Source organism: Diuraphis noxia, unplaced genomic scaffold (genome assembly GCF_037042655.1).
Source record: "Diuraphis noxia isolate RWA-SAM2 unplaced genomic scaffold, SU_Dnox_SAM2 contig0005, whole genome shotgun sequence".
NCBI lineage: Eukaryota > Metazoa > Arthropoda > Insecta > Hemiptera > Aphididae > Diuraphis > Diuraphis noxia.
Genome location: NW_028301715.1, coordinates 11,606,664 through 11,631,525, shown reverse-complemented (window position 1 = coordinate 11,631,525; position 24,862 = coordinate 11,606,664). Strand labels below are relative to the sequence as shown.

General features: G+C 29.4%; 2 protein-coding genes and 1 long non-coding RNA gene across 5 annotated transcripts in view; 2 read left to right on the top strand and 1 right to left on the bottom strand.

The window, feature by feature from the left end:
• Positions 1–1,828: 1,828 nt before the first annotated feature.
• Positions 1,829–8,894, top strand: LOC107169886 (uncharacterized). 2 transcript variants are annotated; one of them, XM_015519824.2, is made up of 8 exons: positions 1,829–2,211; positions 2,443–3,166; positions 3,247–3,544; positions 3,684–3,930; positions 3,999–4,254; positions 4,581–4,748; positions 4,825–5,016; positions 7,760–8,894. In XM_015519824.2, exons 2-7 carry the CDS (start codon positions 2,488–2,490, stop codon positions 5,004–5,006), a joined length of 1,830 nt encoding a protein of 609 aa, XP_015375310.2. In that variant the 5' UTR covers positions 1,829–2,211; positions 2,443–2,487; the 3' UTR covers positions 5,007–5,016; positions 7,760–8,894. The 2 variants fall into 2 exon arrangements, with proteins under 2 accessions (XP_015375310.2, XP_015375309.2); XM_015519823.2 differs by having other exon boundaries at positions 4,825–5,033.
• LOC107165644 (uncharacterized) overlaps positions 8,503–24,862 on the bottom strand; it is a 42,852-nt gene continuing 26,492 nt past the window's right edge. The window contains exon 7 of the mRNA XM_089229838.1: positions 8,503–8,893. Within this exon, the coding sequence (XP_089085964.1) occupies positions 8,708–8,893 (186 nt within the window). The 3' untranslated portion in view covers positions 8,503–8,707. The remainder of the gene's footprint in view (positions 8,894–24,862) is intronic.
• LOC149054901 (uncharacterized) lies at positions 11,023–24,484 on the top strand. Of its 2 annotated transcripts, none has more exons than XR_016192190.1 (4): positions 11,023–11,299; positions 12,956–13,076; positions 14,407–14,533; positions 23,116–24,484. It is a non-coding gene; the product is annotated as an uncharacterized LOC149054901 (long non-coding RNA). The 2 variants fall into 2 exon arrangements; XR_016192189.1 differs by lacking the exon at positions 11,023–11,299 and adding an exon at positions 11,344–11,712.

Here is a 24,862-nt window from a genome sequence, read left to right as displayed (position 1 = left end):
ATAAAAATATTGTAGGGTATTCAGTATATTTTAAAATATTTTTTTGAAGTGCATTATTCCTTCAAAATTTACTGGTTTTCTGGATATTTTGACAATATCATGCATATTTTAACATTTTATATCTCCTATCAATAACTCAAAAGATATTATATTCAGAATATTATTAAATTATAAATGTTGGCGCTAATTTAGAAATTTGTTTAGGAAAATTAACATTTAAAACAAACTAAAAAGTATTTGGTATGGTTAATTTGTATACTTATTTCAAATACTATTTTTCTTAGGTATTCGATTATATTTTATTCTAAATACTTTTTAAAAGTATTTTACCCAAGTCTAGCCTAATATCTACCTATCGAACTAATCAGTGGCGTGCTGAACAGCTTTTTTTTGAGGCAACTGCCTCAGAGAAAATACAGGTGGGTGGGTTACTAGGTGTGCTACTGGCCAACTGGCCACTAGTTTGATCGTACATTGAGTTAATAAATAAATAAATAAATCAATAAAAAAAAAATGCAAAAATAATTTGGTCTGGCAGGTGCCACTGGTCAAAATTAATTTGGCACTCAAAGGGTTAAATATCATATAAAGGTATACAATTTTTTATTAAGTGAAAAACCTGATGGTTGTAGGGTATGTGTCAAATTGTATAGTTTGCCTCAGGTCTGAAAAATGTTCTGCATGCCACTGGAACTAATATTTTAAAATTGTAATATTAACTACGAAATACGAATCGAGTAAATTGAATAATTGTCACACAGGACATTAAAACTAATCGAAATATGAACTTCACTTTTCTCAACACAGATAAGACAATTTAACTGTAATTAAAAAAAAAAAAAAAACTTGGTGTACTCAGCATAATATAATATGATGAGATCGACCTCGAAACCTGGTCTGGTACTCTGGTAAATTTACTTGCGTTGTGATATACCGGAAGTGTAGGCATAATGCATAACGCATACATTGCACATATAGGTAGATAGTAGATACATTATAAATAAATAAATAATATGATAAACACATCGAAAATTAAAGGCTGTAAACTAGTTGTAGACGTTAAAATTATAAAATATGATTTAATCATGTTATTTTATAATTGAAGAATTTAACTTATAAATCTTATAACCTAATAGTGTATTTATCTGAACTACGCAATCAAGCAAATAATTCAGCGAATAACAATAAAATTCTGATTACAGTATTAGTGGAATACTGGAATAATACAGAATAGTATCTTTACACTTTTGTACAAAAGTATAGAACACGGTAACACACTACACCACATAACCACATTTGTAGATTTTTAAAACATCACGATTTCTGATTTCACAACCAGTCGAGGGTATTTTATAAGTGAGGGTTTTAGGTACAGTCTTTTATTGTGAACTTACTGTGAAAATAAGTGAACGAAGTTCGTAATAGTGGCGTAGTATTACACACAGTAATATTATAATTTATTTTATCATGAAATATTGGTATAGCGTTGATGAGAGGTGAGTGAGTTGATTTTGTTAGTTCGATTTCAGACTTTCATTATATTATTGTAGTCTATGGTTTAAAGTTACCCGCGTCTTCGTATCATCACATCAGTGCCGCCAACGTACTGGTGTGCTTCCACCGTTGCTTGCCGATGTGCAGCGTTTGCCGTTGAAGGATCTATACCGGTGACTGGAAACCGGCGCATCGGTCGAATACCGCGGACAGCCTGCATTGCCGTCCGTATTTTGTATGCTTCGCTGATAACGCGCTTTGTTTACGTTTGTTGATATCAATGTTTTGAGTATAGATAATAAAAAAATAAAATAAAAAAGTAATAATAATAAATTACTCGTTATACACACACTCACAAACACATATATACGGTTATTATATTTTATTAATATATATATATATAACAATAATAAAAGTGTACACGGTATTATCGTTAGTTGGTAAAAATATTTTTTGTGAATTTCGTTATTATTTTTCAACTATTTTCACCCGACCATTGGCCCCGGATTACGTCTGGACGCCTGACGTTTAGCGTGTCGACCGATGCCGTGTACCTTTCGCGCCTCACCAACACCGGACTTTACCATCAGCATTCGTTGTCGTCGTCGTCGTTGTTATTGTTGTCAAAAACTTTGTGGTCATTTGTCATTGCTGTAGTGCTCAGTGAAGGAAGTTGGCACTCGCTGCAGACTCCTTTCAATTGTGACCACTGAATTGGTGAGTAAAGAAAGTATATACACCGTTGGGTGAGTTTTAGACACCTGACTATTTGAGTTACTACTATCATTGAATTTGTGTTGTCCGTGTTGAGATCCCTAACGTTCGACGGTAATCGACACCATTTCAATAAGCTTATTTCAAACGTATATGTTTTGTGTCACCACTATCATTACAATGCTGCTAATCAAATATACTGTGTTTATTAATTTTGTAATTATTAATTTACAGGGTGCGGAATGTGGTAGCCAACAATATAATTAAACTGTTAAAGCGATGCAGAATGTATTTTCCCGGGACATGTTTTCAATGGGCACATTTGATGGGGGAGTCAAGTGTAATGGCCATGTCCAATTGTCTGGACGCACATCAAAAAAAGACCGCAAGGGGTGTAAGAAAGAAAAAATTGAAACTGTACTAAAAAACCGGTTCATTACTCCAGCAAAAGTTAAGCAGCCTGTGATTAAATTGCCTAAAATTAATGTTAAAACTAAAAATCAAGTCATTAAGCCAGTTGAATCAGTAAAGAATAACACCACTGTTGATCCTGTGGTGAATAGACCAAATCTCAAAGATGATGTTCTTAAGTTTAAAGAACTACTGTACAATACTACATCTCCAACACCTCCTCCTGTTGATGTCCCCGAAAAAATTGATGATCGTTTGTCCACCGTAATTGAACCGTCTCCAAAAAAGTCAAAAGCCAAAAAACGAAATAAAAATAAGGCTGATAAAAGTGTGTCTGTTGCAAATAAAAAACCTGATAAAATAGATCCTTTGAATGAAAATGAAAAAAACCAGTTGAGCTGTAGCATAATTACTATTCCTCCTAAAAGAAATCATGCTAAGTTAAGTAATTGGCAAAAAGATTGTGGAACCAGACATGAAACATTGCAGAGGATACTAAAAGAATATAAAAAGGAAGCTAAATTGAGGGAAAACCTATATCCTTTAGGTAAGTTAATTATATTATATAATATTGATTCTATATTTATGATGTTTAATTTATTAAAATTTTTTTTTTTTTCTAAAAAGATTTAGTATCATCTGATGCATCTTCTGACACTGATGATCCATTGAGTTTAGAGTTAGAGGATGCACCGTATCAAAGATTTTGGTTACCTTCTGATCTAAATGAACCTTTAGATCGAGATGCTAAAGTGAAAAACTTGCGATCAGTTCTTCGGCGAAGGTTTCATCAAATATCTAATCTTCCTGATAACTCACCATCTCCTGATTTAGTATTAGCAATGACGAACGCTATACGACATGATCCTATTTGTATCAACCAATTAGTATGCCAAGAGTCTGATTTAAAACCTAAATTTAAAAGGTTAGTGATAATCATTAAATTAATTTTATTTTAGTTAAAAATATGTTAATTATACATAGTTAACTATGATTTTGGAAAATTAGTATTACAATATTAATTGATTTTCAACTAAATAATTGATTTTGGTTTTATTTTTCAGTATTGGTGGTGTGTCTATGGTACAACAAAAATGTTGTTTGGAAAGATGCCACTATCCTGCTATACCGTGCACTCGTCATTGTTTTAGACATATTTTACAAAATGTTGATCAACTCCTTTTTGAACACTGTTCTGCACGAACTGATCAAGGACAGTGTACCAATGCGGTGTTTAATATTCGTGATGTACAGTCTTTGTGCTTTGACCATTTGTACTCTAAAGACACAATAATTCCGACAATAACTCCGGTGAGTTGGAAATATCCATGAGCACAATTTAATTTATTAACTTACACATAATATAAAAATTATTTTAGACTGAAGAAGTACCTGCTGTCAAGTCTAAACCACGTAAAAGGCCAAAAAATGCTCCATTTAGTAAGCTGTCTAAGCGTAGTAAAAAGAAAAAGCAATTGCCTAAATTCCCACTTGAGCCTCCATCATATACGGAGACAATCGAACCTAATACTATTGAGCCAATTACATGTGCTAATGATCTGCCTCAAAATATAAATTGTGATGTTACATCACTTTACTCATCTGTTGCCAATCCTGATATTTATTTACATCCTGGTAAATATTAATTCAACTTCTTATATGATAGAATAGACTGGACATGATAAGCTGGCTCATTATAGTTTGTGACTATTGAAAGACATATACTTTGGAAAAATATTAATTGTTGGTTTTGTCATTATCTATCCATAAAAAAAACAGTATTATTTATGTAAATAAATAGAACTTATGGATTTTAATCAATATTTCCCATTAAATATATGCCTCTCCTGAGCCGCATATAAACTAATGACACAATGCTCACTTACAGTCCATTCTATCATGCTATATGACTTACAGAATTTTTTAATTTAACAAAATTATAAAAAAATTATTTTCAACAGTTGGTAGTAATATTATTACACACGAAGTAGAAGTTGGTGACGAAGTACTTGCTGGCTTAGATGCAGCAGATTTAGCAAGTCATGCATCACGGTTATTGGATGATCATGATGATATTACAAGCGTGTTCAGTCAAATTCCTGTAGATGCATTCAATGATCTCTTTACTGGTTAGTATTGATAAAAAATAAATATGTAATTAATTATGCTGATTTATATTTATATGTTATTATTTTCTTTCTAAAGTTGATAAAAATGGACAGTATGTACCTTCTCGAGAAGAAACTGAAGAATTAGAAAGAGCATTGGAAGCTGTTGACATGGATGTCAGATCACTTGAAAGATTGTCACAGTCACACATGGCCAATATTTTGGATCCTGCTTCACTACTAGCAGACTTACCGATACCTCCTTTTTCCAGCTCATAGCAAATTCAAGGTATTAACATAACTAAGGTAATCTTACGAATAAAAGATAATTATTATTAAAAAATGAATTTAGGTAATTTCTTAAAAAAAATACTATTAGTTTAATTAATTAATTTTATTTATTTATTTTTCAAATTTCCATCTTGCCGAATCTTTATTATACTTTACTAAACGTTTGTGATAAATAGTTTAAAAAAAAGTTCAAATACAATTTATAATTATATAACTTTTATGATTAGTAGTCAAAATAATGCATTTTATTTACTGTTTAGTGTATTAATGTTTCAGTGGCAAATATCTATTTGTAATGTACATTGTTAATAAACTCTGCTTTCAAACAAAAACTACATATTACTAATATAATAATTTATTCTGATCAATAAACTATATTTGAATTAATCATTCGATTAAAATAAATAATAATAATAATAAATGATAAATAAAATTGAATAAAATGTGTATTGTAATTACTTGATCACGTGATAATATTCTGATTAAATTTACAATTAGTGATTTTTGAAACTAAGCAGTATTATACAGTTAAGCATTAAATTATATAGAACTGTAATAAGTAAAAATATAAATTACCTTGCTTATTACCTTATTAGCTAAATGTTGTATTTGTTTAATTTTAAAGTTAAAATAGAACAAACCAAATATAATTTTAAATTATGAAAACCAAGGAAAATGTGTAATGTGATAGCCATAGTTTCTACAACCTATTATTTTTAATTTTTGTTTTATATATTTTACTTAGGTTGATTAATAATTTAAGTATATTTTAGTTATTAATATGAAAATTTCAATTATTGGGTGTTTTTTAAATTAATTTAGTTATTTTTTATTGATGAAAATTAGATGTATAATTTGTATATTTTTTAATCAAATAAATCACATTAACATTCCGTGTAGTATGTCAAATAGAAATCAAATTTTATGCTGTTACCATTACTTTTTAATAGAATATTCTTATTTATTTGACTTACTTTTAATTATAAAACATAAATACATTTTAAATGTCAATATCTGTAAATTATTCTTTTACAACTTTTTCAAATCTGTCTTCATATTTTCCCAATTCATACTTATATTACATTTTTAATAACATCAAAGTTTAATGCTATTATTTTTTCTTGATAGAATTCTTGACTTTACAGTTTACCTTAAGTGTGTTAAAATAATTTGAATTGTGTTTATTTTTTGTATTAAATAACTCTAGTAATTGTGAAATTATTGTTACAACTTAATTGAAAATTGATTGTCTACTTGACAAATTTAATTTTAATTACTTCTACTGTATAACACAGTAATGATTTACCTATTTAAACCTCATGAATAATTATTAAACATATAAAATATGATTATGAGTATAAATGATTAAGATTAACTATTATATAACTTGCTGTATACAATTTTAATTGGTAAATTTGTGTAAGTACCTAATTTAAAATCAATATAATCACATGTTTTTATTTGTTGAAGTACTGTTAATACATATTAAATAATTAAATAATAAATTCATACAAGGCTAGGTAAATTAAGCAATTTTCCATCTTGTTAAGTTATTAGGTATAAAAAAATATAATAGTAGAAAAAAAACTTAAAAATCAGTTAATATTTACAATCTATGCCAAAGTACAATAGACAAATTTGATAAAAGTTTAGACAAAAAAATAAGAATGTTAATACCATATCTATACTAAAACTGGGTTATATGTTATTGTTATTGTTTTGACTAAAAATTAATTTGCAAGTTTGTAATTTTCTATTGAAATTGAAATTATATGTATGTAACATGTTATTTATCATTATTGAAATCCAGAATTGCATTCAACACTAATAGTCTACAATTATTACATATAACATTATAAATAATTATTTTAGTTTCGTGTATCTTTATTTTTTGCTAAGAAAACAGCAATTTGTATAAAATAATATTTTTAAGTCTTTGGGGCTGGAACAAATTAACTTAATGTGACTATAAAATTAATTAACTACTTAGTAACTGCATATCATGGAATTAAATTTAACTTGTATAAGCCCAATCTTGATTATATGTATAAAAGTAAATTGTAATCTACTATAAATTGATTGTTTAGTTGGTCAAGTTTTAAATTGATTATACAGAAATGTATGATTAGTATTTAATTGTTTTAAGTCTATGTTGAGTTAACTTTACCATAGTTTCAATAATTTTATTTTTAGGAAAACTTGTGAAATATTGCAGTTAATATATTTGTGATTATACTTTTGTTAAATTAATTCAATGTCCAGACGTCCTAAATTAATATGTTTGAATTATTCATAATTGAAATATTAAATTTTAATATCTTTCAATATAGTTATATATATAACTGATGTTTTCTTAATGGAATTAATTGTCAACCTTAGTTGGATTTTGTTTGTGAATAACATAACCGTTTAGTAAAAAATTAATTCAATGTTTTGTAAGTGACACATGTACAATATTAACAATGTGCTTAGCTCATTAATAATTTAATTAAATATTGTAAAAATGTTCTCACCGGGTAAGTTTCAATTTTAAAAATGTCTATTCAGCATATAAGAAAATAAATTTATTACAACAGAGAACAATTAAATTATTGCAAATCTATACATTGTGTTGAATATTTTTATTGTTGTGACCAACAAGCTAACCAGATAAAATATAATATAATGTTTGAATTGATATAATAATATTTTATTTCACATTAATCGTTAAAAAAATTAAATTTTCATTTATATTGTTTCAGATAAGAAACTTAAACAGGTGCACAGATTAGTGAGAAGAGAATTAAAAGTAATTAGTTAATAATGACAAAAAAAAAAATAATAATAATAATAAATAGTTATTCACTTATGATTAGTTGGTGTTATTATATAATTATTTATAATGTATTTTAACAACCAACTGGTAAGTTTGAGCAATACTCAGTTGTTTTTGAGTACGAGGCTGCTTAAAAGCTTAGTAGAGCATAGTTGTGGTGTTATAGATAACTTTTAAAAAAATTAAAAAAACAATGGTATATAATAAATTATTAATTAGGAATTTTAATAATGTGTATTCTCTACAATGTGTATACTTAAAACATTGTAATCCCAAAATATTATACAATCTTTTTTTTTACACTATAATTTCTCAAGACTAAACATACTGTGAACCTCAATTTTGGTAAACTACTCATAATTTTGTTGAATTAATATTAGATTATGTAATTTCTTAAATTTAATGATAAAACAAGGAACACAAATGTTTTGTTTATTACAGTTGCACATTCCATTTGCAACGGTAATTATATATATTTTTTTTTTATCAATACTTAACATCACGGTAGATTATAATCTACCGTGCTTAACATCATTTATTACTATTATTTATTTTTTATATTGTTCAAGCTCTTCCACAATTATGTAAATATATTAGAATGTGGCAACTTTTGCATTTTATTTTCTTCTTTGTGTATGTTTTCTTTTTATGTACAATTGTGAACAAACATTTTAACTAGTAGGTCGTAATTATGTTTTTATTTGTAATATGTATTATGTATGTACAAAAAAAATATATGTATAAAACAAAACAAATAAATCAATGTCATATGTATTCACGTATTAAAATAATTTAGTATATTAATATACGATATACTATTATGTAGGTATTCATTAATTTTTGTACTCTAAGCTTTGAAGTCTCCAGGAATAGATTATGACTGATGTTCCTTAAAGTATTTGTAGGCGATTGAAAAATCCTTATCACCCCATCCCATCTGTGATATACGTGCATACATGTCCACAGTCAGGCACGTTAAGGGGGTCTGCGTGCTAGTCTCCTTCGCTAACGACTCGCCCAATCTCATGTCTTTCAGCAGCAAATCTGCTTTGAAACCATTCTGAAAAAATATGTATATTTATATTTTATATTCTAATTGATAACTATGGTTAGCATTAGACAATCATTTTGGTCAGTTTCATTTAAAAACAACTTAAACATTAAAGTGTTATACATTTAATACTTATACATTTTATTGATATGAAAGTTAAGAAAATATTTAAGAAATATACACTACTGTGTATTTTTATACCATGGGGCTAGGAAGTCTGCCTCAAATACATCACTGAATTATAGTGTAAGTTACTTATCTAGCTGTATCCCACCAGCAAAATGTAGTGTGAAACCTACCTCTAATATATGACGACTAACATTTTTTATAATTTAGAAAATTGTATTACTTACTCATAGGTACTTTGTAGTACATAGATAAGCGTAAGAGATGAATTGGATAAAAATGATTAATGTGATATGTTATTATTGATAATAATTTAGTTACAAATTAAGTTTTCTGGAAGAATTTCCAGGAATAGAGTTGGATAGAAGGTTTTGCTCGTCGCATTAATTTTGAAGGTGGCTTCTGAATATGTAGGTACCTAGCTTGATTATTTCAGTGACTATGTGGATGTGAAGATCAGTTTAAACGGTATGACTTTAATTGAATATAAGAAGAATTTGTTACAAATAAGATTTTTGATTGGGATACTTGTATTTTTGTGGGCTATTTTTATTTTTTATGAAGCCTTAATTTTGATTAGCATTATTATTAAAGCTGAGAGTTGAATTCACTAAAAAATATATTTCTTAAAATTAGTGCAAGAAATATTTAAAATTTAAGTTAAAACAATGTTTTAAAATATTTATATTTCAATTAGATAAATAGGACTTGTATTACAAAATAAAACACTCAACAAGACAACAACTGCAGACAGAGTACTTGAGACTTTCACAAGTATGTGACCTTGTAGTCAAGATAGTGAAGAAAAACCAGGTAAATTAGAAATATTGTTATCGCCTTTTAAATTATTTGTTAATATGAGATTGATGTTCTAAGAGTGTTATTACTTATTAATAATATTATATTATAATCAGTGGCGGATATTGTCCTTTTAATATGTGTGTCAAACTTAATAAAAACAATTTATAAAATTAATATTTACTTTTCTGTTAGTCTAGACATTCTTTAGGGGGGGAAAGCATGAGTATTAATTGATACATTTGAGATATAGGATAACAATAGCACTAAAATTGGATTTCTAATTGTGAAAAATTTTGGGACATTAGAATGAAAGTAGTTATTGGAAATGGCCTGTTATGAAGTTCATAGGTGTTATGCAGGAACCCTGGTGTTAGATGATATGATAAATAAGTAAATTCAATAAAAAATTGTTCAACAGATTTTAATTCAATGTTAGAACTTGAATATTAGTTTAATTTAATTTTAAATCCAACATCATTGTTACCTCTATCATCTACAGATGATATTTAGGACATTTTAGATTTATATCTTAAGGCTTTACCACCTCCTGTCCAATTAATGATTCCATCAAACTATTTAAACTATTCTAAAAGCTAATGGTCTAGATAGAGCTCATATTTCGAAAGTAAAATATTAGTTTATCAGATTATTAATTTTTTGGGGTGTTTTAGTCCCTTAGTTGATAATATCTAAAAATGTTATGTTACCTAGTTGTTTTCAGTATAGATTATTAAAGAAATCGAAAAGTTGGCGGTGATGTACTCTTAAACCTATAAATTAATTATATAATAAACATGTGTGGTACTCTGGTCACTGGTCAGTGGCATATCCAGGGGAGGGGGATTATGAGGTTGTAAACTTCCCACCCAAAAAAAAAATTCTAGATACGTCACTGTGTGTGTGGTCGTCGAGTAGCAAATCGTTACCTACCTATCTACCTATTAATTATTTTACATTTAAATATTCAATTTCCCGGGTTTGCGTCAAGTAAAACTAAAATATAAATGTTGAGGGTCGCCCACGCATTGCAGTGGTGGCGGCAAAATTAAGTCGGACACATTTTACCGGTACCGCCAATACAAAACAATTTTACCGCCATAGTGTGTGGTGACCATTATATACCTATATAGACTATATAATATAGTTTTTAAAAAGAATGCGAAATTATCCATCGGTTAGTTTATAAATAATCTATGGCGAACAACAATAGTCCGAGACGAACAGCGATTCAAATATTGCGTGGTGTGTACTCGCATATTTCGTTATCGTTTTGATCATTAAGCTATACCTAGGCATTTTCATATTTAATGTCGTCAATCTCAAAACTTCCAGATGGTAAATGAAGACGTGTACTGCACGTTTGCACTACTGCATTTCTCTTGTCGGAAATGCACCGTTCTGACACAAGAGTAGGTACAAGACAATATATTATTATGCATTCGTAGAGAACGTGTTTCACCAGAAGAATAAATATTTACGTACACCTAGGTGAGTTTTTTCCTTCCACTGTTTTGGTAAAATAAATATTTATTGTCAGTCAAGTTGGTATTAGTTGGCGTTAATTAGACGTGCCTAGTAGTTAATAATAGCAGTCTGTTACGTTATCGTTTTTGTTTTCTGAAAAGTATTTTAACCGATTCAGATCTTTTGTGTTGTAAGGCCGGGAAAGTCGCTCTGCTTTAAATCAGTATTTTCTCAGTGTACGCTTTGTCAATGAGTAGACCGTAATGGATGCGTTTAATACCACCAAACGGGCCAACTTGGGGCAAAAATATTATCTTTTAGTTTTAACTCCGTAACGGTCTCTTAACAATTAATTAATGCGATGCAAAATATATTCTGTTGTTATCTAAACAATGTCTAAAATCACTTTGGTAGTGTTGTTGCATCGAACTTTAAACGTAAGTAATTACTAATCACCTATTTTTATTAATTCATTTTATGTCTGATATCTGTAGTTTGAAAAGGTCTAAAGACTTAGGCCATCTACTCATTGAATGAGACGTTTTACACAAAAATGATAAATATGTTTTACTCACAAGGTACAAAATATATTTGTTAAATTCAGAAAATTGTCTAGTATTTTTTTTTAAATTGTTATCCAAATTTCCAAGTTGGTTTAAGTAAAATATAAATTAGATAAGAAAAACATAAATGTCCCATGTTGTCAAAATTCGGTACAACATGGGACAAGCAGATAAATAAAAAAAGAATCATTTGTATGGTTCAAAAAATGTAACAGAAATCAATAAACCAAACCTTAAATAAAAATAATGTTACATACAAAATATACAATAGAATTTAAAAACTGCTTGAAGTTCGGCCGTTTGATGGTAATAAATTATTTGCTAACCCTCTAATTAAAAAGATTTTGAAAGGAGAATATTTCAACCTCTATATCTAAGTATATTGCACCTATATGTGTTACAATAAGTCATTTAATTTTCTTATTAGTAATTTAGTTAGGTATACCTTATATGTATTAGTTGTATACAGTAGTTGAGTATTGTAGGTATGTTAAATTAACTAATAGTCATCGGATTATCGCCTACAAATAAAATTATTACATTTTACATTACCGTACATTTACGGTAAATTTGATGTACCTTTATAATATCAACTTGCACTACCTGCTTGGGAAGCAGTGATGCATATGAGGCCGTGTCATACATTTATTTATAATAATATTTATATTTAATAATTCATAAAAAAAAGTTGAAGTTAAATAGATATGCGAGTGGCTTCTAATATCTTAATACAATTTCAATCAATAATCAAATAAAATAAATAAGATAATACTGTATGGGTGTATTGTTATATAATTTAAATTAAAAATTATAAATTTTGGTAATTGTTTTATCACATGTTTTCATTATTACGAGTACAATACTACAATGAACAAATTGTAAATACAGATCTCTTTGATTTCAAAGTTGTATAATAAAATATATCTTTGGATCTATCTTATTGACGTAATATAATATAAGGTAATCGTTGATATATTATAGTACCTATCATCTGTGGTAAACGTCAACCGTCGTCAATCGGCATTTACCGGAGACGATTCACAATTTCATATTATTATTTTTATTTCATATTTCATTCTGCTTAAGTTATTTTTGTAAAATAATTCGATACTTTTAGTTCAGAGTGAGATGAAAACAGATGAAATCAGATGGAGACAAAAGAAGAGAAGAGCAGTTCCTGGAGATGGCATTTTAACTTTCCTCAGCTATTATATTTAACCCGAAGAGTCGATTTATGCGTAAGTCTGATGACCTATTATTTTGGGACTTACATATTTTTAGTGGTGGATTTAGGGGTTAAAATAAAGTCGACAAATCCATTAAAGGTGTCTCGTATAAAATGTATCAGTAACATATAAAACAAAATTTACATAGTATATAAAATTAAATAAAAATACTTTTTGTTCTTTTTGTGCCCCCACGCTCGATTAAAACTTTGTGTTTCATACATTTTTCTATCAGAAAAACTTAAGATAATGACATGTATTATTGTTTTGCGAGTTAGATTTTTATTTTAGTCTAAATAAACATTTATTGTCACGAAAAATATGCTACCCAAATGTCGTAGATGCATATTTTATTCCTGAAATGGTATAAGATATACAAGATCGAATAATTATAACGCCCTATAAGTTTTTCCGGTCGTTCTAGGGTGTAGAATAATAATTATTATAAACTACCTAGGAAGGTTCTTGAAATAGACATTTTGGCTTAATTTAGAAACATTTTATAACTGATAAGTCATAAGTCATAACTCATATAAGATAGAATTTCGTTTTATAACTAGTATTTTTTTTCAAATCCAACGGTATACGAGTAAGTTGTAAAAAAAAGCGGGTAAGTAGATGTCACTCTATTGCTTAGTAGGTTGCAAGTGTAATGGGATAGTCGAATAGTATTTATTACCTATAAAGAAATTGTAGAAATGGTAGAAATACACTGTTTCAAAGTAAGAGTTAAAATGGAAAAACTTGGGAACGTGTTACGAGTCGAACATGTATAATGAAAACCTGTTAAATATTACGAATCTTTCCCGGCACTTTTGAAAAATACTGGAAATTAAAAAATTCGACATTCTCAATGTACCAACTATAGATTCACTTTCCACCGTAAAAGCTACTGAAGTTAAATTGAAGCATTATTTCGAAAACTTATCGTGTACACAGACACACACACTTCAATTTAAAATCAATACATTCATCGCACTACTCAGAATCTTGTATTTAAAAACTATTAATTTAGTATTACATATATTTTATTGTAATATTAAGTATATTATAATTATATATTATATCATTTATTGTTCACTTAATATCTCAATTATGAGGTCTTATAATCTTGTATACAACTAAAATAAAAGTTCATCGAGTGGTAAATGCTTATCTTGAGTCCCGAGTCCTAGTTAGTGACCACCCCGTCTCAAATAAAATATTTAAAACATAAATTAATACATAATAACTATAGTAGGCAAGATAAAAATTAAATGAAATATTTTAGACATATAACTGGATAAAAACGCATAGGTCATAAAATATTGTTTAATATTTTACTGAGTGTATGTAATTTCAGAAATGGTATTTGTCAGTGAAAGTTTGCCAACTAAGAATAAAATATTATATTCAGTTGTATTTTCAAATGTGTTTGATGCAGTGTTTTCAAGACTAAGTTTTATAGAAGATTATGATTCAGATATGGGGTAAGTAGTTATTTTTGTATTTTTTAGTAGGTTTCCTTTTATATTGTTAATTGATCGGGGGATACATTATCATCTATTTTTCAATTATTTGTATTGTAACCACTGGTATAACATTATTCTGGTTATCAATAAAGTCATGATAAAAATTTGGAATTTGGTCAGGTAGTAATATTCCATCAGTGATATTTAAATATTTTCATCGATTATCAGGTACGATGACCTGTAGGTACTAGAGAGAGAGAGAGAGAGACAGAGAGAGAGACAGAGAGAGAGAGACAGAGAGACAGAGAGAGAAAGAGAGAGAGAGAGAGAGAGAGACAGAGAGACAGAGAGACAGAGAGACAGAGAGAGAGAGAGAGAGAGAGAGAGAGAGAGAGAGAGAGAGAGAGAGAGAGAGAGAGAGAGAGAGAGAGAGAGAGAGAGAGAGAGAGAGAGAGAGAGAGTGAGAGCTTAGAGAAAGAGGGAGTGTATAAGAGAGAGGTAGTGAGAGCTTAGAGAGAGAAATAGTGAGAGTAGGGGGATAGGAAGTGTGAATAGGTAGAATAGTTATGTTAACAATGTCGAATATGTAGGAAAGGATCTTGAATTGCAAAGGTCACTCGACTCTTTAGTTAAAACTACCAATAGTTCATAGGTTTACAACCTTAGACTTATGGGATAGAATAAAAAGAGAAGGTTGGTTTTCGGGAGAATGTTAGTGCATTTTTATCTCTCCGACCTACGTGCAATATAGTGATTTTTTGTTCACAATTATGGTTATAATCTAAATAATTTCTAAAATTAGAGTGAAATGAAAAGTAAGATTATATGATCTAAAGCAACTCATAAGCTTTTTTTATAAAAAACCTCGGAGATGCTCTAGATTATAATCTAATCCTTAAATTTTAAAAGAGGTCATTTAATTCAAATTTTAGAAATTATTACGATTTTAATCATTGATGTGAATGTAAAATTTACTATGTTGTGCGTGGGTTAGACAGAGAGAAAATAAAACACTGACATGCTCTCAAGTGTTAATGAAGTTAAAAAAACTGTTGATTGTTGATTGTTTATATTATTACAGTCTAGTAAAAGATAATTTTTAAAGTATTTAAGTACAGCGATATGTTAAAATTATATAACTATATAAGGGTTATTGGGATATCTGATGTAATACGAAATGTGACTAAGTAAGAAGTATGATTTTGATCGCTATATATTTTGTTAAAATATTTGATAAATCAAATTAATATTTTATTTAAATCTTTATAACAATACATTTAATTTATATTTACAATGTTACTAAACATTATAATAGTTTTTTTGTGTAAAAAAAAAATCTAAAAAAAAAAAATTGAAAACATTAAAATAATAAAAAATTATAAAAATACTTAATATTTTAGCTATCAAGGACTTATAAATTTAAAAAGTATTTGATTACTTCTATTTAATTATTTTACAAGACTGAAAATAAACTGTGATTAAAATAATATCCTTGAAAGTAGTTTTTATTAGGAATAAAAGTATTAAGTAATAACTGTAGAGTGAGGACTTTTTTGCACTAAAATTTCATTAAATTTAAGCAGATTTATATGCCCTAAAATAAAATTATGTTCCTTCATTACACTAAACATTAATAATTCAATTTTTTATATGTTTATCATATGCATATATGTATAAAACAATTTAACAGCCTGTACTAATTTCGTTCTTCGTTCATATTTAATATACTATATTATTATACCTTGATTACCTATATCTTGATTGTTGATAAACTATAAAAATATGCACTAAAAATATTTAGAATATAATCACAATATACGTTCTAAAATATGCTGTCTATTAACTAAGCATACAATAAAGCTTAGAAAAAAGTAAATATGCAAATATATAAAAAGTTCTTGCTTTAGTAATAATTAAAGATATATAATATCATAATAAGCCATGTTCTAAAAGTAATAATATTATTTATTTTCTCAACTAAGAACAATCTACAGTGCATTTAAAGTAATTATTGTTAAAAAAGTAGTTAGAAACTTTCTAATCAATAATGGCTGTTTAGAAGTGAGTGTTCATAAGTAAAAATTAGTCAATATAATGTAGTATATTACGCTATATTGTATCTAAATCCTAAATAATGACAGTTGTCTTCCAAAAATGTACATACATGCAATAGTTTGTCAATTAATAAAGTGCACTTTATCAAAATACATTATATCGTACTGTAAAGCCCCGATCTCTATAAAAATATTGGAAAAATTTAATAACTTTTGGTAAAATTTGAGTTTTAACTTCTCCATATAATATATCTTTAAAAATGTCTATATATGTATAAAAATATATTTTTTTTATTAAAAACACATTTTTTGCAGTAAATATTTAATATATATGTAGGATATATAGTTTGATCACGATATTAGGTATCGCTGAATATCTCAGCTGAGTGACTTTGTATTGAAAGGGGGTTTTCGGGAGGTGATAGGGAGTTTTTAAATACATATTTTCTGACTAATTAAAAATTTTAGCTCTCGGTACGCGCATGTGCAATACAATACTTTTTTTTTAATGGCAACCCAATTTTTTTTCTGTAGATTCAGGTTAAGTATTTTTTTTAAACATTTATTGTAAAAAAAAGTTTTTTTCTATTTTTAAAACTGGCCAAGTTAGAGTAGGTCAAAATTTAGATTAATGCATAATTCGTGTTTAATGATATTTTCATTTATGATCAATGAAAATAATAAAATAAGTCTGAATAATAAAATATTATTTTCAGTATATGATATTTCATCAACTGTATTAATAATAGTAATATTAATATTATAATAAAAAATAAAATGTATTAAATAAAATTATCGTATGAATTGTTCGAAATTTTCGCCATCATGTTCTAAACATAATTCCAGTTGTCTCAAAAATTCAGTCGAAGTTGCCGCCATGATTTGGTCCTCACATAAAATATCACATGTCTAGATTTAACGCTATTGGTTTTTTTTTTATGGGGAAATTTGAAAACCACGGTTTATGCAGATCTTCACCTATAAATATCAGGACTTAAAAAACAAAATATTGGAGCATGTGATATTTTAGGTGAGACCAAATCAAGACGGCAAATTTGACTGAATTTTCGAGACAAGTGGAATCATGTTTAGAACATGATGGTGAAAATTTAAAACAATTCATACAATACATTTATTTAATACATTATATTTTTTATTTTTTTTGCACGAATTATGTATCAATCCAAATGTTGACTTACTCTAATTTGGCCAGTTTTGAATAGAAAAACACTTTTTAAACTAGAAATGTTTAAAAAAAACACTTTACCCGAATCTGCAGAAAAAAATGTGGGTTGCTATCTAAAAAAAGTAAGTTGCATTGAGCATGCGCATACCGAGAGACCTAAAAATATGTCTGAGTATTCCCTATCAACTCCTGAAAACCCCATTTCAATACCTAATATCGTGATCACACTGTAAAATTAAAAGTTAAGAGATATTAGAAACGAATAAATTAAACTCAACACATTATTTAACTTAAATGAATGATAATATTCTAGAATACTTGGCATATTATAATATAGACACAAAAAGATGTCAAATAAAAATGTATAATATTAATTTGTCTAAATAAAAGAAAAACAACTTTTGAATGGGGTTAAGAATAATAAGAATTATAAGAATTACATAACAAGATTAAACTTCTACTAATAGTTTTATAAATTAATATAAATTTCTAATACTGGGGAAAATACAATTTGGCTATAAATAATTTTTTTTGTTTTGAGAAATACAGTCTCATTTTCAAATATTTAATTTTTGTCGAGTATTTGAAACTATTCGTATACTAGTTTTAGTCGTATACTTTTTTGAATAAACTAATATTGATATGTTAAAGTTAAGATTTTAGACAACTTTTTTAAAAATTGTCGTTGTCTCGTAAATACATTTAGTACTTAATTAATATTTTAAGTGACATACCTATTGTAATTATTATCTAAATAAACAAAAATCGAGACAAAAACATGCTTGAATTTGATGAAAAATAGACGTATAAGTACTCTTTGTCTTCTATATTATGTTTAAAATGTAATTTTGAGGCCTGGTGTGGTACGGTGGTTGGCCGCAGTCACTTGTTCTGAGGTCCGCGTCGGCCGGCGTCGCTAGCTCCCGGATGGGCAACCACCCGGATTCTTAGTGACGAATCCTGGTCCCTTTTATCCCTTTTACATGTATTGCAGTAATATTGTTGAAATTTGCCTCTGGTCTGGTATGAGCACATAATAGTCGATACTTATGTAAGAATACCAAAAATAACATTTCTATTTAGAATAAAATAGATGGATACACAAAAAATGTAAAACGTGTATTTTGGGGCTTGGTGTGGCGCGGTTGTTTGCCGTGGTTAAACATCGCCTGGCGTCACTAGCTCCCGGATGCGTGACCACCTGGGTTCTTAGTGACGAATCCTTGCCCCACGTGCTCACGTGTTTCTAAACTAACACGTAATAATATGGCCATAGTTGCTAATGATCTTGTTAAAAAAAAGTGTAGTATGCAATACTACAAATAATATGAATACAATTGTACATTGTCTGTATCATTGAGATATTATAGTTCATAGTAACATTTTTCAATGATAATTATTATCAATAAGTATGTAAATTGAGATATTTCATATCATAACATTTTATTTTAAACAGTTAATCTTTTTCACATAATACATCAATATATCATAAAAGTATGCACTATACAAACATTGTGACGTAAAGACTACTAGCTCAATTATAACACGTCAATATTATAAACAACATATTTTATTGTAGAGAGAGTTTGTTTGGAAAAAAAATTATAGGTTATTTAACTAAAAAAATATTTGAATTAGTAATATTCAATTTCTGGTGTGAAGGATCATTTTTCTAAGTATCATATAAAAATAAAATAAAAAAATCATGATGACTAATAACATTTCTGGGGCCGGAAAAGTATAATAAATATAATTTTAATGTTGTAAGGGGGCAGAAATTAGATAGTAATCCATTTATATAGTTATATTTAAAAGTTGTTTAGCTTTAATGAGGACGTATAACCTATCTAAGTATTTTGTTATTTTTACAAGTACGAAAAATTAATAATTTATGTTCAGCTGCAGTTATCAATAAATTCATCAGTTTTTAATAATAATAATAGGTTAATTAGAGAGAGAGAGAGGCCGCTATCCCTTATCCGGGCATGGCAAAAACCTACGGGTGCCCATTAAAAATTGTGTCTAACACACAAGAGTTTCAAAAACCAACAGTCCAAAACCCAATAGTACTAACCAACTTACAGCTAATGGCCTCAGTTGCCGAAGCTAAGATAATAATAAAAAAATAGGTTTATTTTCTTCAATAGAACTTGTGAGACGGAGGCATTTAAATTAATCATTAATTTAATACTTATTAGTTATTACTTCTAAAATGTATATCCAATCATACTTTCAAGTTTAGATCTCAGTATTTGATTAGATCACATACCGTTGCTTAAATCCAGACAGTTTTCTTCATGTATGTACTTATCATGGTCAGACACTCGTCCTTTAAGGCTTTAAATATGTGTATACAATTATATACACAAAAAAGATGGGCATGGCTTATTCCAAAATGTATTATCTAAGAGGCAGTAGCACTGAAATCCTAAAAATCTGGTTGGGTGAAAAATACATCAAGTGGACCGATATCTTAATAATTAGAGGTATTCCTAAGAGGTCAACAATCAAGAAATCAAATTGATAAGTAAACACTTAAATCGGAAACCAACTAAGGATCATTTTATTTGAAGTGTCCTATTTATCCATCCATTTGTCACGCGTTACCCATATTTTTTTCTACAATCAATAAGTTTGATACTTAATAAACCCAGTGGCGTAGTCAGCCTTCCACGGGGGATGTTGAGTGTATAGTACTGTATACACTATTCCCCATTCCAAATCCTAACCCTGGCTACGGCACTGCCTTCCCCGCGTGACAAGCAGATGGTTATAAGTAAGTCATAAGAAGGTTAGGTTAGGTACCTATAGAGAGACTATGGTTAGTTGAAGCTATGGTGATGTTAGTAATCTATCATCACGGGTCGTGACTTTTGCAATGATCTTTTCCTACTAACTATTATGGTATTAGACATTGTAAACATAACAATGAAAGAAAATATTTAAATATTGCCGAGGAATTGTAAATTGTTTTTTTTTTTGCAATTATTTAATTTTTAAATTAAAATTTGATATTTATTAGTTTATTATTAAATATAAATTACTATTAGAATAATTTTTAACATGGTTTTAAAGCCATGTTATAGTGTTATACCAGTTTATCAAAAAATCTAAATACTGTGAATCATATAATAAATAATGAGTCCTCTCGATCATATTTTATTCATTAAAAGAGTACAATTTGATATGTAACTCAAAATTGGCTTTTGTTCCTTTAAATTCATTTGCCTGCGGGCGCCAGGGTTTTCTTTCACATTTTTTTTTTCATTTGTTTCCCTAATAGATATTTTTCAATTTTTGTTTTTGCTCCCTGAAATTCATTTGCCTGCGGGCGCCTGGGCTTTCCTTCACTTTTTTTTTTCATTTGTTTCCCCAATACATAATTTTCAATTTTTGTTTATGCTCCCTGAAATTCATTTGCCTGCGGGCGCCGGGGCTTTCCTTCACATTTTTTTTGTTTATATGTTTCCCTAATGTATAACTTTTCAAAATTTTTTTTGTTCCTTTCAATTAATTTGGCTGCGGGCGCCGGGGCTTTCCTTCACATTTTTTTTTCATTTATTTCCCTAATGTATAATTTTTCAAAATTTTTTTTTGTTCCTTGAAAATCATTTGCCTGCGGGAGCCGGGGCTTTCCTTCACATTTTTCTTTAATTTGTTTCCCTAATAGATATTTTTCAAGTTTTGTTTTTGCTCCCTGAAATTCATTTGCCTGCGGGCGCCTGGGCTTTCCTTCACATTTTTTTTTCATTTGTTTCTCCAATACATAATTTTCAATTTTTTATGCTCCCTGAAATTCATTTGCCTGCGGGCGCCGGGGCTTTCCTTCACATTTTTTTTTCATTTATTTCCCTAATGTATAATTTTTAAAAATTTTTTTTGTTCCTTTCAATTAATTTGCCTTCGGGCGCCGGGGCTTTCCTTCACATTTTTTTTTCATTTATTTCCCTAATGTATAATTTTCAAAATTTTTTTTTGTTCCTTGAAAATCATTTGCCTGTGGGCGCCGGGGCTTTCCTTCACATTTTTTTTCATTTATTTCCCTAATGTATAATTTTTCAAAATTTTTTTTGTTCCTTGAAAATCATTTGCCTGCGGGAGCCGGGGCTTTCCTTCACATTTTTCTTTAATTTGTTTCCCTAATGTATAATTTTTCAAAATTTTTTTTGTTCCTTTCAATTAATTTGCCTGCGGGCGCCGGGGCTTTCCTTCACATTTTTCTTTAATTTGTTTCCCTAATGTATAATTTTTCAAAATTTTTTTTGTTCCTTGAAAATCATTTGCCTGCGGGCGCCGGGGCTTTCCTTCACATTTTTTTTTCATTTATTTCCCTAATGTATAATATTTCAAATTTTTTTTTGTTCCGTGAAAATCATTTGCCTGCGGGTGCCTGGGTTTTTTTTCACATATTTTTTTCATTTGTTTCTCCAATACATAATTTTCAAAATTTTTTTTGTTCCTTGAAAATCATTTGCCTGCGGGCGCCGGGGTTTTCCTTCACATTTTTCTTTAATTTGTTTCCCTAATGTATAATTTTTCAAAATTTTTTTTGTTCCTTTCAATTAATTTGCCTGCGGGCGCCGGGGCTTTCCTTCACATTTTTTTTTCATTTATTTCCCTAATGTATAATATTTCAAATTTTTTTTTGTTCCTTGAAAATCATTTGCCTGCGGGCGCCGGGGCTTTCCTTCACATTTTTTTTTCATTTATTTCCCTAATGTATAATATTTCAAATTTTTTTTTGTTCCGTGAAAATCATTTGCCTGCGGGTGCCTGGGTTTTTTTTCACATATTTTTTTCATTTGTTTCTCCAATACATAATTTTCAATTTTTGTTTATGCTCCCTGAAATTCATTTGCCTGCGGGCGCCGGGGTTTTCCTTCACATATTTTTTTCATTTGTTTCTCCAATACATAATTTTCAATTTTTGTTTATGCTCCCTGAAATTCATTTGCCTGCGGGCGCCGGGGTTTTCCTTCACATTTTTTTTTCATTTATTTCCCTAATGTTAAATATTTAAAATTTTTTTTTGTTCCTTGAAAATCATTTGCCTGCGGGCGCCGGGGCTTTCCTTCACATTTTTTTTTCATTTATTTCCCTAATGTATAATATTTCAAATTTTTTTTTGTTCCTTGAAAATCATTTGCCTGTGGGCGCCGGGGCTTTCCTTCACATTTTTTTTCATTTATTTCCCTAATGTATAATATTTCAAATTTTTTTTTGTTCCTTGAAAATCATTTCATGTAACCTGTGATAGGTATACCTACTTAATTTTTAGCTATTTGCACAAAATACAATGTTCACGACTGTGAAGCATATAGAATGTTCTAATTTTGGAAACTTTTTTTCTGACATTCAAGTTTGTAACGAGTACAAAACTCACAACGCGCCATCAAGTGGCAAAGTGGAAACAACAGTGTAAATATCGCTCTACGTACCGCTACCACGGCCGACAGAGAGCGTAGACCGTCGATCCGTAACATACAATAAGCCGGTACCTACGACCGTTAGTATATATTCTAGCCCCAACTTCTACCCCGGACCAGATACTGTAGAAGTCGATATAACCAGCGAAGCGCAATAGCAAAAGTGTCATTTTTCATTTACCGACTACTCGGCCTCTTAGATAACTGGCTAGTGTCGGATCGTTTTCTCGGCCACCGGTAATAGGAAGGCTAGAAGGCGATCTGACATTCGGACTATGTCTATAGAGTAAAGTAGTGAGTCTGGAAGAATAGTGCAGTCATAAATAGTTTCGTCGGGTAGTAAATAGTGTCGTTGTGTAGTGATAGTGCCTTCGTTTCTCCTTCGTTTGTGTTGTCTTCGGCCACCTGTAATAGGTAGGCTAAGACCGCACCGCCGCCGCAAGTGTTAGCGAGTTCTCGGCCGCCGATAATTCGGCAGGCTAGAACAGCGCCGCCGCTGCACACGCCGTCGCACATACTTCCGCCGTTTCCCTTTCGTTTGTGTTGTCTTCGGCCACCTGTAATAGGTAGGCTAAGACCGCACCGCCGCCGCGAGTGTTAGCGAGTTCTCGGCCGCCGATAATTCGGCAGGCTAGAACAGCGCCGCCGCTGCACACGCCGTCGTGTATACGGCCACCGTTATTTGTGTTAACTTCGGACGAGATCAGTGCATCATCAATTCCACACAGGTGTACCATTGAAGAAAGACTTCGTGGAGATCAACTGATACAATATAACCGTAAGTCATTAATATAATGTTCTTGGTGGGAATGTGAGTAATAATTATAACATAGATGTGTATGTCATAACATTTCGTTTATTCTTGATAAGACACTGTCGTGCAGTACGTAATATCGTTATAGATTGTATTACGCGTTCAACTCATATCTATATTTTACCCGACCGCGTTGTATTCATTGTCACGCGGCCGATTATTGTTTATTTTCATTCTACGCGTACAACTCATATTTATATTATATTCTACGCGAACACTAAGTATATTCATACTACACGTACAACTCATATTTATATTATATTCTACGCGAACACTAAGTATATTCATACTACGCGTACAACTCATATTTATATTATATTCTACGCGAACACTAAGTATTTTCATCTTACGCGTCTCACTCATATTTGTATTTTACGTGAACGCGTCGTATTTATTGTTACTCGGCCGACTATTATATATTGTATTACGCGCCCACCGCAGATGTGAATTCTATTGTATTTTTTTTTACAGTAATTATATATTTATTAATGATCAAATAATATTAATGTTGTTATTAAATTATATAATTTAATATTGTTCGAAATAAAAAAATATTACAATTATTAAAGAACAATTTCTGAATTTTTTGTAAGAACCGTAGATAACCATCAGCGTATAAAATCTACCTATTACAAATTGGCGCCCAACGTGGGGCTCGAATCGCACGACCACGAAAATAAGAACTCGCGCTCTTGAGAAGTGTAAATCTACATCCTTAATGTAGTTTATTTATTTATATATACATATAAATACTACATCAATATGGGTCCAAAGAAGAAAAATGTGGAAGAAGAATGGGAAGAAAGAATGATGGAAATGGAGAACCGATGGAAAAAGCAATTTAGAAAAATTGAAAATAAAATACAA